Source organism: Vanessa tameamea, chromosome 11 (assembly GCF_037043105.1).
Source record: "Vanessa tameamea isolate UH-Manoa-2023 chromosome 11, ilVanTame1 primary haplotype, whole genome shotgun sequence".
Classification (NCBI taxonomy): domain Eukaryota; kingdom Metazoa; phylum Arthropoda; class Insecta; order Lepidoptera; family Nymphalidae; genus Vanessa; species Vanessa tameamea.
Genome location: NC_087319.1, coordinates 8888934 through 8902001, shown reverse-complemented (window position 1 = coordinate 8902001; position 13068 = coordinate 8888934). Strand labels below are relative to the sequence as shown.

Genomic DNA, 13068 nt, shown 5'->3' with positions numbered 1-13068 from the left:
ATCCGGCCAGTGAAGGCCCTATTGGCAGATCCTCCTCCGCCCAAGAAACGGAGAAAGAGGGGGGGGGGAAAGGAGGGCGGTCACTGATTTACCACCGGTGCCCGCCCTCTCTCGTCCGACGACTTCTGCCGTGAATTGGGCGACGGTCGCGGCCAGAAAGGCGCAACCTGGATCTGGGCCTAAGAAGAGGCTTCCAAAGGTGCCGACGACCGCGGTAGTCGCCATTACAGTCGTCGAAGGCGCGACGACGACCTATACTGAGGTCATGCGAGCTGGCCGTACGCGGATTCAGCTCCCTTATCTCGTCATCGGGACGGTCGAGTTTAAAAAGGCCATCACTGGCGGGGTACTGATGAACCTCAGCGGGCCCGACAGTGGTGAGAAAGCCGACCGTCTCGCGGCGCGGATGCATGAGGTCCTCAAGGACCTCAACGTTAAGGTGGCTCGCCCAATGAAAATGGGCGAGCTACGGGTGCTCGGCCTGGACAACGCCACGACGCCGGAGGAGGTGGCGACTCACCCTGCCACAGCACACATGTGCTCTCCGACCCAACGTTTACGAGCCGGAGATCCAAACCAGCCGCCCAGTCGAGAAGCGTCACTCCCTTCGGATCGTCTCTAGAGTTACCCCAAACCCTGGCGTGGGAATTTAAGTCCCCTAGGACGATCAGCGGACGGGGTAGGCATCTGCGAACGCAGTCCCCCAGCCCGTCCAGGTACAACTCGTAGTCGGCGAGAGACCTGTTGGGAGAGACGTAGCACCCCACAATGGCCAAGGGGCCCCACCGAACGGCCACGAACCCCTGCCCCGCTTCGAGCAGAGAACAGGTTGGGACCCCCTCACCGCCCGCCCAATGGGCGGCCACGGTGCCGGTGGCGTCCCCAAACCAGCGAGGATGGTCGGGAACGCGATAGGGCTCCGCCACGACCGCGAGCCCTATGGACCTATGCATTAAAAGTTGCTGAGCATTGCGGCAGTGGTTCAGGTTCGTCTGCAGCACCCCTACTTCCGCGAATTGCTGACCTCCATGGCCTCCTGCGGGGCAGAGCCCGGTGCTGAGCCGGGAGCCTCCGCGGTCGTACGAGCCAGGGTGGAAAGAGCAGGCTTTTTACCCTTCTTCGTTCCACCACCCGTCTGGCAGCATGCCTTTGCGCCCAGGCGATGGGCCGACGGGCGACCCATATCTGAACACAAGGGGCAACGGAGCGACTTGGCCGTGCATTGGACGGAGCAGGCGGTGGCACAGGGTGGCGTAGCGTTGGCGATAAGCCTGGATATTGTCAATGCCTTTAACGCCTTGCCCTGGGAAGCCATCAGGGAGGCCCTCGTGTATCACCGTGTGCCTCCCTACCTGCAGGCGATCGTCGGGAGCTACTTGCACGACAGGTACATTGTGTACGTGGGCCAGGACGGTGCGAGGACCCGGAGGGAAGTGTACTGTGGGGTTCCACAGGGGTCGGTCCTAGGTCCGCTCCTGTGGAATCTCGCGTACGACGCGGTTCTGCGTGTCGAACTCCCCACCGGTGTCAGCGTCGTCTGCTACGCGGACGACACGCTGGTGCTAGCATGCGGGTTGAGCTTCGAGATGACCAAACGGCTTGCCGAGCTCGGAGTCGAAATCGTCGTCGCGAAAATCTGCGAATTAGGCCTTCGGATAGCGCCGCATAAGACGGAGGCGCTATGGTTCCACAAGTGGCCGGTGGGCCGGGAACTTCCCCGTTCGCAAATCATTCGCGTAGGTAATTAAACGTCCAGGTGACCAGGTACATGAAATACCTGGGCCTCGTCCTGGACGGTCGCTGGAGCTTTGAAGAGCACTTCAAGCTCCTGGCCCCCCGGTTCGAGAAGGCAGGGGGTGCGTAGCACAGACTGCTGCCTAATCTCGGGGGACCGAGGGAGGAGGTTCGCCGCCTCTATGCTGGTGTCGTGCGATCGATGGCCCTTTACGGTGCGCCCGTTTGGTCACACCGACTGACGTGCGCCCACCGCTGCAAGACTAAGATCCTGAGTCTGCAGCGGAGAGTGGCCATCCGCATGGTGCGGGGATATCGCACAATATCCTTCGAGGCGGCGACCCTTCTGGCGTGCTTTCCGCCGTTGGACATCCTGGCGGAGAGGGACGCGAGGATCTACGACCGGACTCGCGCCCTTCGTCAAAGTGGCGAAAGTGCGTCCTACCCTGCCAGTGCTTTCGGAGCGCTCAGGTGGCAGGAGACGTGGTGCGCCCGTCTCCGTGGAGATCGGTACGCGCATAAACGCGTCGTGAGTGCGATCCTGCCGGCCTTCGAGGCCTGGATGCGTAGGAAGCGACGAGTCACCTTCCGACTTACACAGGTGCTGACCGGTCACGGTTGCTTTGGAGAATACTTGTGTAAGATCGGACGCGAGGCGATGGCGGTTTGTCACCACTGCGAGGCGGACCAAGACACTGCCCAGCATACGCTGGAAGCGTGTCCCGCGTGGACCGTGGAGAGGCAGGTCTTGGTCTAAGAAATCGGACGAAATCTCTCCCTGCGGGCAGTCGTGTCGGCGATGCTACGCAGGGAATCGGCGTGGGAGGCCGTAGTCTCCTTCTGTGAGACCGTCATGGTCCAGAAGGAGATTGCGGAGCGGGCTCGGGAAAGAGCTGATCCCGCCCGGCGGAGACGACCCACGGGTCGTCCTCCTGGCCTCCAAACCCCATTGCCCGGGGCGGAATATGTAGAGCATTCCCTCCGGCCGTGGGTGCGTGAGATGGGGGTCTCATGCATCCGTTTCATACGGCCGAAAGGAGGACGGCAGTCCGGTTATGGCCCCGGACTGCCGGTGTACGCACCAGCGAGGGGTGCGGGGAGGGCGAGACCATTCTTCGCCCTCCTGAGTCGTGCTCTGCCAGCCACGAGCGGAGCAACGCACGGGAGGGGCAGCGGACGTGCTGCGAAAGCGATCTCGCAGCCTCTCCGTTTCCGTGCCGATGTCGGCCATCGCAGGTGTTTTTAGTGAGTAGAAATCTCACATAACTCGACATCCCCCCAGGAGTCGGGTATCTATGAAGATTTACCCTGCGTCAACAAAAAAAAAGGGATCTTTAGATAAACCGTTAGTGAAACACTCGTAATTTGTCGGGAAATGTTTAATATGTTTCGGGAAAACTAAAGTTCCATTACATCAAGGAGCCACGACAAAAATGGAAGTATCGGCTTAATCGGCGGGTACATTCTAGTAACTGGACGTCTTGTTACATAAAAATCATAAAACCTTAAATGTATTTCTATATAGTTCAATATTAAGTATGGAAGAATATCTGATGAACGGATGGTGAAGCAAGATGGGCTTGCAAAAGCCACCCCCACCACCACCCAGAAATACTTAATTATATTAAACAATTTCGTTTTACTTGTAACTTAATTTGCTAGTCAATATGAAACCATGTATAATCAGTCTAGAAAACTACAATAAAACTTACTTAATGATTTTGTATACATTAATAAATTTTTAAAACTTGTCTTTACTCACGACTACTGATTGTATAATGTATACACTTCAAAAATATAACTGACCTACAGAACATTTTCCGATAAAACGATAACAATCGAAATGGCGCCCGAAGCGTCACCAACTGTCACTGATGTAAACGAGCACATTAAAACGAAACAGTTTCGAGTAATGGACATAAATTAAACGGTCATCGATGTCACTCAAGCCAAGGATCTGGAGAAATACGCTTTGACGGAAGCCAGGTAGTTAAGATTTGAAACAAAAATATGAGATAACACCAGTTAAGATGTTAAATTTTATTAGGAACTAACAAAGTGAAACTAATTTATGTTCTTCCAACCGACAGATAACGCCTTTAATGATGAATCTCGTTTAAACTTAGCCCTCGTTTCAAAATAACGCAACAATAAAAATACTTTGGGGAGACATCGCTTCAAGTTAGTGGTACTCGCGGGTGTAGCCTAAGCTACATAAGAATAACTTTCGAAATTTATACCGACTACAAATATTGGTAAATGACAATTCATAGTGATGGTAGTACCAGAAACCTCTACAATGCATGGTGGTTAGGAGTAAATTACTCAAAGCATTCGTAATCTGCAACTCAAAAGCAAACAATAGAGCAATAAATGATACAAGAGACGACGGTTCGTGAAAGCTACCACGTATCGACAACAAATAAATCAGAGACAAGAAGGTTACCTGCGTCCCGGAAAATATTGAGCAAACAACACTAATATATAAGTCGGTTTTCTGTAACATAAAACACACCTAGTTTCTTAATCTGTGACATCGTTAGAGACGGCTATAATATCTTATTATTTTTATATTTATTTTAGGAGTACAAAGCTTCCGATAAAAAATTGTAATTTGCGAATTATCAATAAATTAGCTACATGTATGTTTATAAATCGTCAATCGGTCGAATTCCATTATATTATTAGACTATACTACATACACATTATTCCGAACGGATACATTTCTGAGCTTGTTTTGGCTATAAGTTTTTTTAAATTTATAAATTATGTAAAACAACAATTTTATGTATATATACATATGGTCTTAAACTATTTAATATTCATTATTAAAAGGGCTTTTGTCGCACACAAATAATCACAATCTTTATATTTCCAAGAACCAATTACATATTACTGCGATATAAAATGATAATGATAATTATCCAGAATAAGTGCACCCAAATTCTTACACGGGCCATATTTCGTAAACGCAATCTTAAGGGCATCGGAGCAGGTAGAGAAAATCGACTTCATTGCGCACACAATTAACCAGAAGCTTTGTTTAATAAAAGCCCAAGAGATTTAATCAGATTTCTTCACATTACGAAATATTTTTTTTAACTTATATAATTAATATCATTTTTCTCTATGTTTAAAACAAATACTCGTTCCTTAATTCAAATAGGTTTTGAAAAATAAACTGTTTAGTCTGATACATACTTCAAAACTAGAGAAAAATAAACTAATCAATTAATTAAAACATAATATGTATATTCACGCCTGAACTATTTCCGTGTCTGTCGGATCTGCCGTCCCATCGCATTATAAGTGGAGGAATAGGAAGGGCAAATGTTTACATATACAGTACAATATGTCCAGCGCCATAGGTCAGTCTTTAAATTTTAAAATCATTCGGGAGCACATAATACTTATATTATATCAAGAGTTACAAGTTATTAAAATGTAAACCGAATAAGAGCATATTATCAGTAGTTTCGCTGTCAGACACTTCGACACGTGGTTAATTGGCACTTTGGCCCGACAGCTAGGGATGCGAAATTCAAATTCTGAAACATCTTGAGTTATAACTTAAAATAACGAGTCACACGTGGTAAATATTACTTTATATGTTTATCAATTTATTGATTTGAGTCAAGGTTTTTTAATTTTTCTATTTTTTTATAGTAATATTATTATTCTAGAGCTCAAGCCCTTCGTACAATATCATTGTATTTATCTTTCCTAATCTAAATATGATCCATATATTGGGTACAGCGAAAGATCTAACGAATTACTTCTTTCAGGTGGCTCGCATACGTAAAGGACATTTTTTTTGTAAAATCTTATTATTTATGTTATAATTAAGAAACTACTACGTCTACTGTCACATACCATGTACGGACACTAATATTTTCCTATCCTGTTCCAAGTGCCTTCGTCACGCGCCAAACCCAACGCATCATAGCTTTACCTATCTCAAAGCCATCTCGATGCTATCAAACACGTGCAAGCTGTTCACGTCACTATACGTGATCCAACAAATTTAACCATAATTAGACTTATTCTCATGACCTACCAGTTTCTGTACTCTCCGTCACCTATATCGAATAGTTGTTGCAGAATAATGGATTTCATTGCAATGGATTGACAAAAAAAACACGAATTCAGTTTTCAGTTTTTATTAATTTTATAATTTTTATTCATTGTGTTTTTTTTAAAGGGCGCATTCAAAATTATATATTAAAGATGACATTTATTTAAACTAAAAAATATACATATATTTATACCGCACAAATAATTCAAAAAATAAGCGTGCTTAAAAGTGTATATAAATATTGCTCAATTGATTATGCTAATAAACTATTATCGAATTATTTATCAGTTAGATACATTTATGTATATAAGCAATTACATGCCCTAAACATATGTACAAAACCGTCTACTAAAAAGTCAAACTGATCAAAAACATATTATGTTTATATTTTAAAACATTTATATTTGCTTTGAACCTGAAACAAAACACTATATACTCTAAAGTTTCAGAAAAGTCAACATTATCTGGTATTCCTTGGAGACACTTCATTTCAAACTTAAAGTAATCCATTTTTAATGAAGTCGGAATATCTATGTATATATTATAGTTCTTATATTTGATTATCAATAATCATATTTATAATCAAACTCATAGGATGATGTACTTGATTTGGAAATACTGCGTTCTCTTCTCTTTGTCTTTGGGCTCGGCACGCACCAGCTGTGTGTATTATCACGTACGTGTCCTTTTGGTTCTGTATTTACTTTTTTACTTATCGGACACAGACTGTTTAATTTGATATACATTTTCTACCGGCTTTACCACTGTTTCCTTCCCTAGATCTGGTGGAATTGGAGTCTTACCTAGTAGATCAGCAATAAAATTAGCTCTTTCTATTTGATAGCCTCTCGCAATTTCAAAGCCTGTAAAAAAATACTACAACTGAACGAAATTCGTTTCAATTTAAACACTTGTAAAGTACACAATTTCTACTACTATTTATACTTTTTATTGCATCTTTAGCGGGAATCCCAACACGGTCCCGCAAATAACGGCAGACCATATAGCCCGTTCTGTTCAAACCGTGAGTGCAATGAACACCAATCAACCAATCTGAAATTAATTTAATCTATTTTTAATTAAATAATTACATTAGGGAATCATTAAACTAAGTTTTCATGATATTCTAAAGATGGACTATTATCAAAATTCAGTCAACAAATAATTTTATTTGAAGATCACCTCAAATACCCTCAAGAGATGAAAGCATTAAATCGAATACGTATTAAAAGATCAAACAATAAATCACCAAATCACTATAAGTATACCATCTCCAATTGAATTATCAGACAATGCCCGATCAATAAGTAAAATGGTCGTCGGGAAAAATAAACGGCGAGTTCATGTTTGTGTCTTCAAAATCGCACCGCAAACATCGGACGGGGGTCGTTGACTCTCACCCGCTCACACCCTACACGGGGTAGATATAGAAAGGGGTGGACGGGGTGAGCGGAAGCCGTGGCCGTGGTTTGACGCTTCCTCAGGAAGACCTTTGAAGTATGACGATAAATTCACACCCGACATAGCGCCGAGCAATCGTATTTACATATTTTATTTGTCCCAAAAGTTTTAATATTTAATGATACTTTAAAAAAATTAAAACTTTTTTATCGAATCGAGACAAGGTTTAAGTCCAATTAAGGGATAATATAAAATGAGTATCTAGGCCTTCAATCTCATTGGGTACACATCACGCGATTTTTAAAACCGTTATCCTCGTAAACAGCTTTTTAACACGATACAAATGTGGAGAAATGGAAGTTTGTTACAAAAAGTTCCCACATTGAACGAAATACGGAATACTAAAATAACATATTAATTTACTACAATAGATCTTAGGCGCTTTTATACCAGTTACCTAATTACCCACTCAAAATATTTAAGACTATAAATTGAAAGAATAAATATAATCTTACATTTATAAGGTTACATATAAATTTAATTGTTTATGTAACGTCATTTGAGAAAAAGAGGTTTTTTTTTTTAAAAAGAACAGTTTTGCATTAAATTTTATATTGTATGTACGATGATATAAGGAACTTATAAGAGTCAACTTGGAAAAAAAAGTTTGCTTCTTTTATTTCTAGAAACATGAGAAAATAAAAATTAATATGATTATTGCAAATATCTACATTATATATAAAAGTAAATGCAAAAGAATGTCGCTATGAATAGCACTAATATGTAGAAATCAGACGGTTAGTGCTAGTAAATGCAAAAGAATTACTGCAGATACTTTGTTTTTTCTTTCAAGATTATACAAACTTTTAGAAACGCTAAACACGTTTAATTTAAGTAACAAAGGTAACGTGTAAGACTTGAAAGAAAATATATTACAACCAAACAACAAAGTGAAGGAAAAGGTTTTATAATTAATTAATTATAACATTAAACAATTTTAAATATTTAGTCGTATGTACCTACTCCAACATCAGTTTATTCTTAAATTCGCTTCGATAACATCTCCGGCTACAAGGCATGCACATAGATAGGTGCGAGCATCTTGTTGCGGATCGATTGTCGACAATCAGTGCATACTGAGACAAGTCGATAGCGATACGGGAGAATGCGCCCACGCGCCGACCCCCTTACATCGTAATCGGCTTATTAGGACTTTACGACACGCATCTCAGATTATGATGTCTCGACTTAACAATACTTTTCACATCAATATTACAATAATTGCGCAAATATTTATTTTACAATAACAATAAAATAGAGAATTATATATAGTTTGTCCAACAATAACCAGCTTCGACTAATTGCGCGTCTCTTACACGCTACATTGCCTCATTCTCCTTGGCGCCACGCGTGGGCCGGGATGAGATGTTGACTGATTAGGTATTTAAAAGATAACTGTTGCACTACACGTTCTGTCATTCGGTATTTTTATGATGCACCGACGGTAAAATATTTGTGTTACATAACATTTATTTCAAAAATTCTCTCGATATAAAAATACCTTAACGAATAATAGTTGTTATCATCTATATTTATTTTATTGCCATATGTCACAATTTTATATCTTTTAACGTTCGTTATCACGTTCCCAATAATACTATCTCAGCTACATTTGTCACCGTGGCCCCCTTAGCCCGGAGTGCAACTTCGTCTACGACTATTTTATGTTTGAACAAAATGGACTGGTTCAAAGCAACGATATTTTTAGCTCCCATACTTACTTAAAGTGTTTTTCTAACAAACAAATTTGGCTTATTCACTGCAGAATAATTTGACGTAAAATTAGTACGACTTTAATAAATATGTTAAAAAATATTCAACGATTAGAAGCAAGTCATCTGTCTATGAAGGCACCATAGCTAATTAATCACTCTAGCAATGCTGAGAGTTGTGACAACTTCTGCCACACGCGTCAAATATTTTAAGTAAATAATTTTTCATTATATTTTATTGACGTTGACTTTTTATAAGTAACGTAAAATATATTATGATATTGATAAATTAAACTATATTTTAATATGAAAGCAAAGGCGAAAGCGGTTTGGCGAATGCGCCGATTAAGACCACCCTTGGTTAAACGAACGGTAGCGAGTGTAGTACATTCCCCGTGCTGCGATATCGTGTAAATCAGAACACGAGCGCGATTTGCGTGCGATAGCGCGTGAAATATGAATATCGTCGCATTACCGAGCCGGAGCGCCACGTCCTATTTCAATGTGTACTTATATTGCACCTCTAAAGCCCGAATGTACTTATTGGAAAACTTTTGCATAAACCAATATAAATATTTTCATTTCCTTAAATATATTAGTATATCTGCAGATGTTGAGCAAAATTCGTTTTCAATTACAAACATAAACATAATAACATTTAATGCAATGCATCGAAAAAAGCCTTTGACTCAGTATATGTGGCAAAAAAATTATATAAGATCGAACAAAGTGATGTGATAGAAAATAGAATAAGTGTCGATTTCAAACATAAAATAGAACAACATGACACATATCATGAGAGTTATATTAATCAATTCCAGTAACAACAATAGTATCTTATAAATAAAACAGATTAAACAACTCGATTCGGCCTATATTTAAGAAACTAGCGCTAACCATAGAAAACCAGTCTCTTAAAATACTCATCTCACTCAATCTACTTAGCGACACCGATAACTGGCCATTACAAATGAAAACGCCGACAGATACTTGTATGCTCACTATTAATTGAAACTACCCACGTAATCTAATAAAAGCTAGTTTTGGTGATCAAGACAAACAAGGGCGCCCATTCGTAATTAGAACTTAATGAACATTCTGAATATTGAGTTCGGCACCGTGAGAAGTTCGACGATAACCACGATTTGTGTCAATGTAATTAAAAGTGTAGCTGCCGATAATCTCAGACGTGTGGACCGAACTTACTAGTTTTGATTGCTATGACTTATTGACAAACCAATTGAACGAGAACTCCGACGCAGCCTTTTTATAATGGTGAGTGAGATGTCATTGAAGCTCTTTATTTGATAAACGCGTTATGCATTCCGAGTCGAAATCGTATCGAACTTTAATTGAAATCGTATGTTGTGTCCAGCATTAACGATAAGCTTTCAAATAGCTTTGATGATCACGTTACGTAAGAGATTAACACTGCAAATGAGATGGACAAGATTAATCTTTTCTTTATGATGACTGATGATATTAACAAAAATAAGGAACAGCCTGTAAATTTCCCACTGCTGGGCTAATGCCTCGTTTCCTTAAGAGTAGAATTTTTAGACAAAAGTTTCCTAACAATGCTTTCCTACATCGCCGAACACGAGACAAACTAATAATTAAAAATATTTTTTCTAGCAGTGGCACTTGCCTTGGTGTACAATACTGCGCTCATAGTATCTTGTCTTTTATTATATAAATTATATTGAATCAAATGACAGTCAAATACAAAAACATAAGATTCAATTGAAGGTAACTGTACAATCGTGATCACCGTGTATTTTAAGACGACATCGACAACAGAATAACAATTAGTGACTATAAAGGCTTAGCTCAATGACACTCTTTATGGTGGTCTTGTAAAGTAATACAATTAGGCAATGGGCGTGCATTAACACCTCACCGAAACTTCTCTCCCACGCAAGACATTTCTCCTTGTGAATCGTACCTACATCAAAGTATACAAATACAAATTATTTTTTCACTTTGCCATTGTCAGAATTTAGCCTCGAAAATAAGATTAGAAACGTTTCGAATACAATAATTTTAATTTATTAGGCATAACAAAAATAGTAGAAAAACAAACAAATTATTTTCTCATAAATTAATAAAATTATACAAAAATGGAAGAAGACTGTCCGATTCGGAATTTTAGGCATACTCATCTTTAATTGATAAATAAACAGATTGTTCCTAATGCCGTCGCACTTTTATCATTAAAAGGAATGTTCTCAAAAGTGCAGATGCATCTAAACGGAAGAACACCAATCAGCAGAAGACTACCTATCTATATCTTAAAGAAACCTTACCATCAAAAGATTCTTGTACAAACAAAACTTACCACCATTTATTTTTAGAAATTCGTCCACAGTATCCATAAACCTGGAAACAAAAGCGTGTTAATAATAAGATATATCTATGAAATAAGAAATTATCAGTTATAAATTATAAAGTACATAATATGTAACAGCAGTAAACTTAAATAGCTTAACTAATAAATGAATAAATCAACACATGAACGTAACGTTATCAGTAATCGAATATGATAATATATTACAAATGAGTATATGCACTAATGATCGTTATTATAAAATAAAAGCAATTTGCTGTGTAATTTTATTGCATTCCAACACTCGATAATACCTTGTTCCTAATAGTGAAACATCAATAAAACTTGGCGACGATGTAAAATGATATGTAACAACATCTCCGCCGTCGCATAATATTAAATTGAAATTTACAAAAATGTTAAAACTACGGCTCGCAGTCCAAAATGAAATATTATCTTGTATCGATCGCAGCGTGTCGCCATACTTTAATCGATTTTTTTACACCTAAAAACCGCATGATCAGTGGGCGTCCCAGAGTTACAAGGCGTTTCTGCCGACCGGTGGATTGCATTTCTGCCTATTTGGTGAATTATGTTTGTTTTCATCATAACAAATGTCTTTTATTTGATAGGAGAGGTGGCGCCGAATACCGTTTGGAATTTTCTTAAATGACGTCTAAGGGTGGTCCTTAAAGGATGCAAATTGATGGAACTTGTAACCAATAAATACAGCCTTTAGAATTTGAATATAAAGTTGCCTACTAGAGTTGTGATAATTGTGATTTGTCATGTAAAATAGTACAAATGTTCCCTCGAGTATTATAACAAACTTTTTCAAATTGTTAAGGTAAAATTTTAAGTTTGAACAAAACATTAACAATGATAAAAAAAAAATAACTTTATTAATCAACAAACAATCATAAAATTACCCGTGAAACTGTAAATTAAGATTGCTAGCTGTAGGAGGTTAAACAAAAGATCATTAACAAACAATTCTCAAGAACTTTAATCTTTACTCCAATAAGATTTACTAAACGAATCTATCCAAGACGTGTGGCGACTGGCGCCAAAGAGTAAACAATTTAATTATGCATAAAGTCACGATTCGACAAATTCATTGAAACCTGTATACGTCTTGCGTACAATCTTATAACTTAATTCCGAGAGCAGACCTTCCGACCAATTCCTTATTTAATGAGGAAACAAAGTTTGTGCTTTATGTTATTAAAATCTTAGAACCGCACTTTTTAGAGTCATTCAGAGAATTATTCTATTTATTATTTACTTCAATTTTTTTAAACAAATATTTACACACACTTATTTTTTGTTTTTCAACGTATGTTATATTTTCTAGTAACCAGGCTACAATTACTATAAACTTACTGCTATAACATTATTGTATAATTATAATTTGCCGTAACATTTACTTAGCACATATTTTGTGTCGTTATTATATAATTATTTAATTCGTGGCAAAGCCTGTACTTTACCACGAACTGCAATTAAAATAGTCTGCCGCAATACTACAATCGAAAATGAGTTTATTTTAATAATTATATTTATTTAAACATAATAACAATTCACTGCACTATTGAGATCAAAATCAAGATTGGATTAGTAAGGCCAAACTTTGAATTAAACTTTCTAAGCATTTCCTGACCAACCAACACGGACGTCATTATTTAAAAACTGTCAGAATTGTGTATTTTATTGCTCGGTCGGGTAGATCGAACCAACGTGAATTACATGCTTTCTTATTT

The 13068-nt window shown here is 39.2% G+C and overlaps 3 protein-coding genes across 3 annotated transcripts in view; 1 reads left to right on the top strand and 2 right to left on the bottom strand.

Moving 5' to 3' along the window:
• Positions 1 to 434: 434 nt before the first annotated feature.
• On the bottom strand, positions 435 to 953 carry LOC135193520 (uncharacterized). Its single transcript, XM_064216324.1, has one exon. It carries the CDS (start codon positions 951 to 953, stop codon positions 435 to 437), a length of 519 nt encoding a protein of 172 aa, XP_064072394.1.
• A 983-nt stretch (positions 954 to 1936) lies between these two features.
• On the top strand, positions 1937 to 2491 carry LOC135193519 (uncharacterized). Its single transcript, XM_064216323.1, has one exon. It carries the CDS (start codon positions 1937 to 1939, stop codon positions 2489 to 2491), a length of 555 nt encoding a protein of 184 aa, XP_064072393.1.
• Positions 2492 to 6239: 3748 nt separating this feature from the next.
• LOC113402589 (RNA/RNP complex-1-interacting phosphatase homolog) overlaps positions 6240 to 13068 on the bottom strand; it is a 39719-nt gene continuing 32890 nt past the window's right edge. Inside the window, exons 6-8 of the mRNA XM_064216243.1 lie at positions 11321 to 11361; positions 6755 to 6862; positions 6240 to 6672 (exon numbers count right to left, since the gene is read on the bottom strand). Of these exons, the coding sequence (XP_064072313.1) occupies positions 6518 to 6672; positions 6755 to 6862; positions 11321 to 11361 (304 nt within the window). The 3' untranslated portion in view covers positions 6240 to 6517. The remainder of the gene's footprint in view (positions 6673 to 6754; positions 6863 to 11320; positions 11362 to 13068) is intronic.

What these genes read in the sequence shown, in the direction of transcription:
- LOC135193520 (XM_064216324.1), bottom strand. Translation starts at nt 953, where the DNA reads ATGCATAGGTCCATAGGGCTCGCGGTCGTGGCGGAGCCCTATCGCGTT.
- LOC135193519 (XM_064216323.1), top strand. Translation starts at nt 1,937, where the DNA reads ATGGCCCTTTACGGTGCGCCCGTTTGGTCACACCGACTGACGTGCGCC.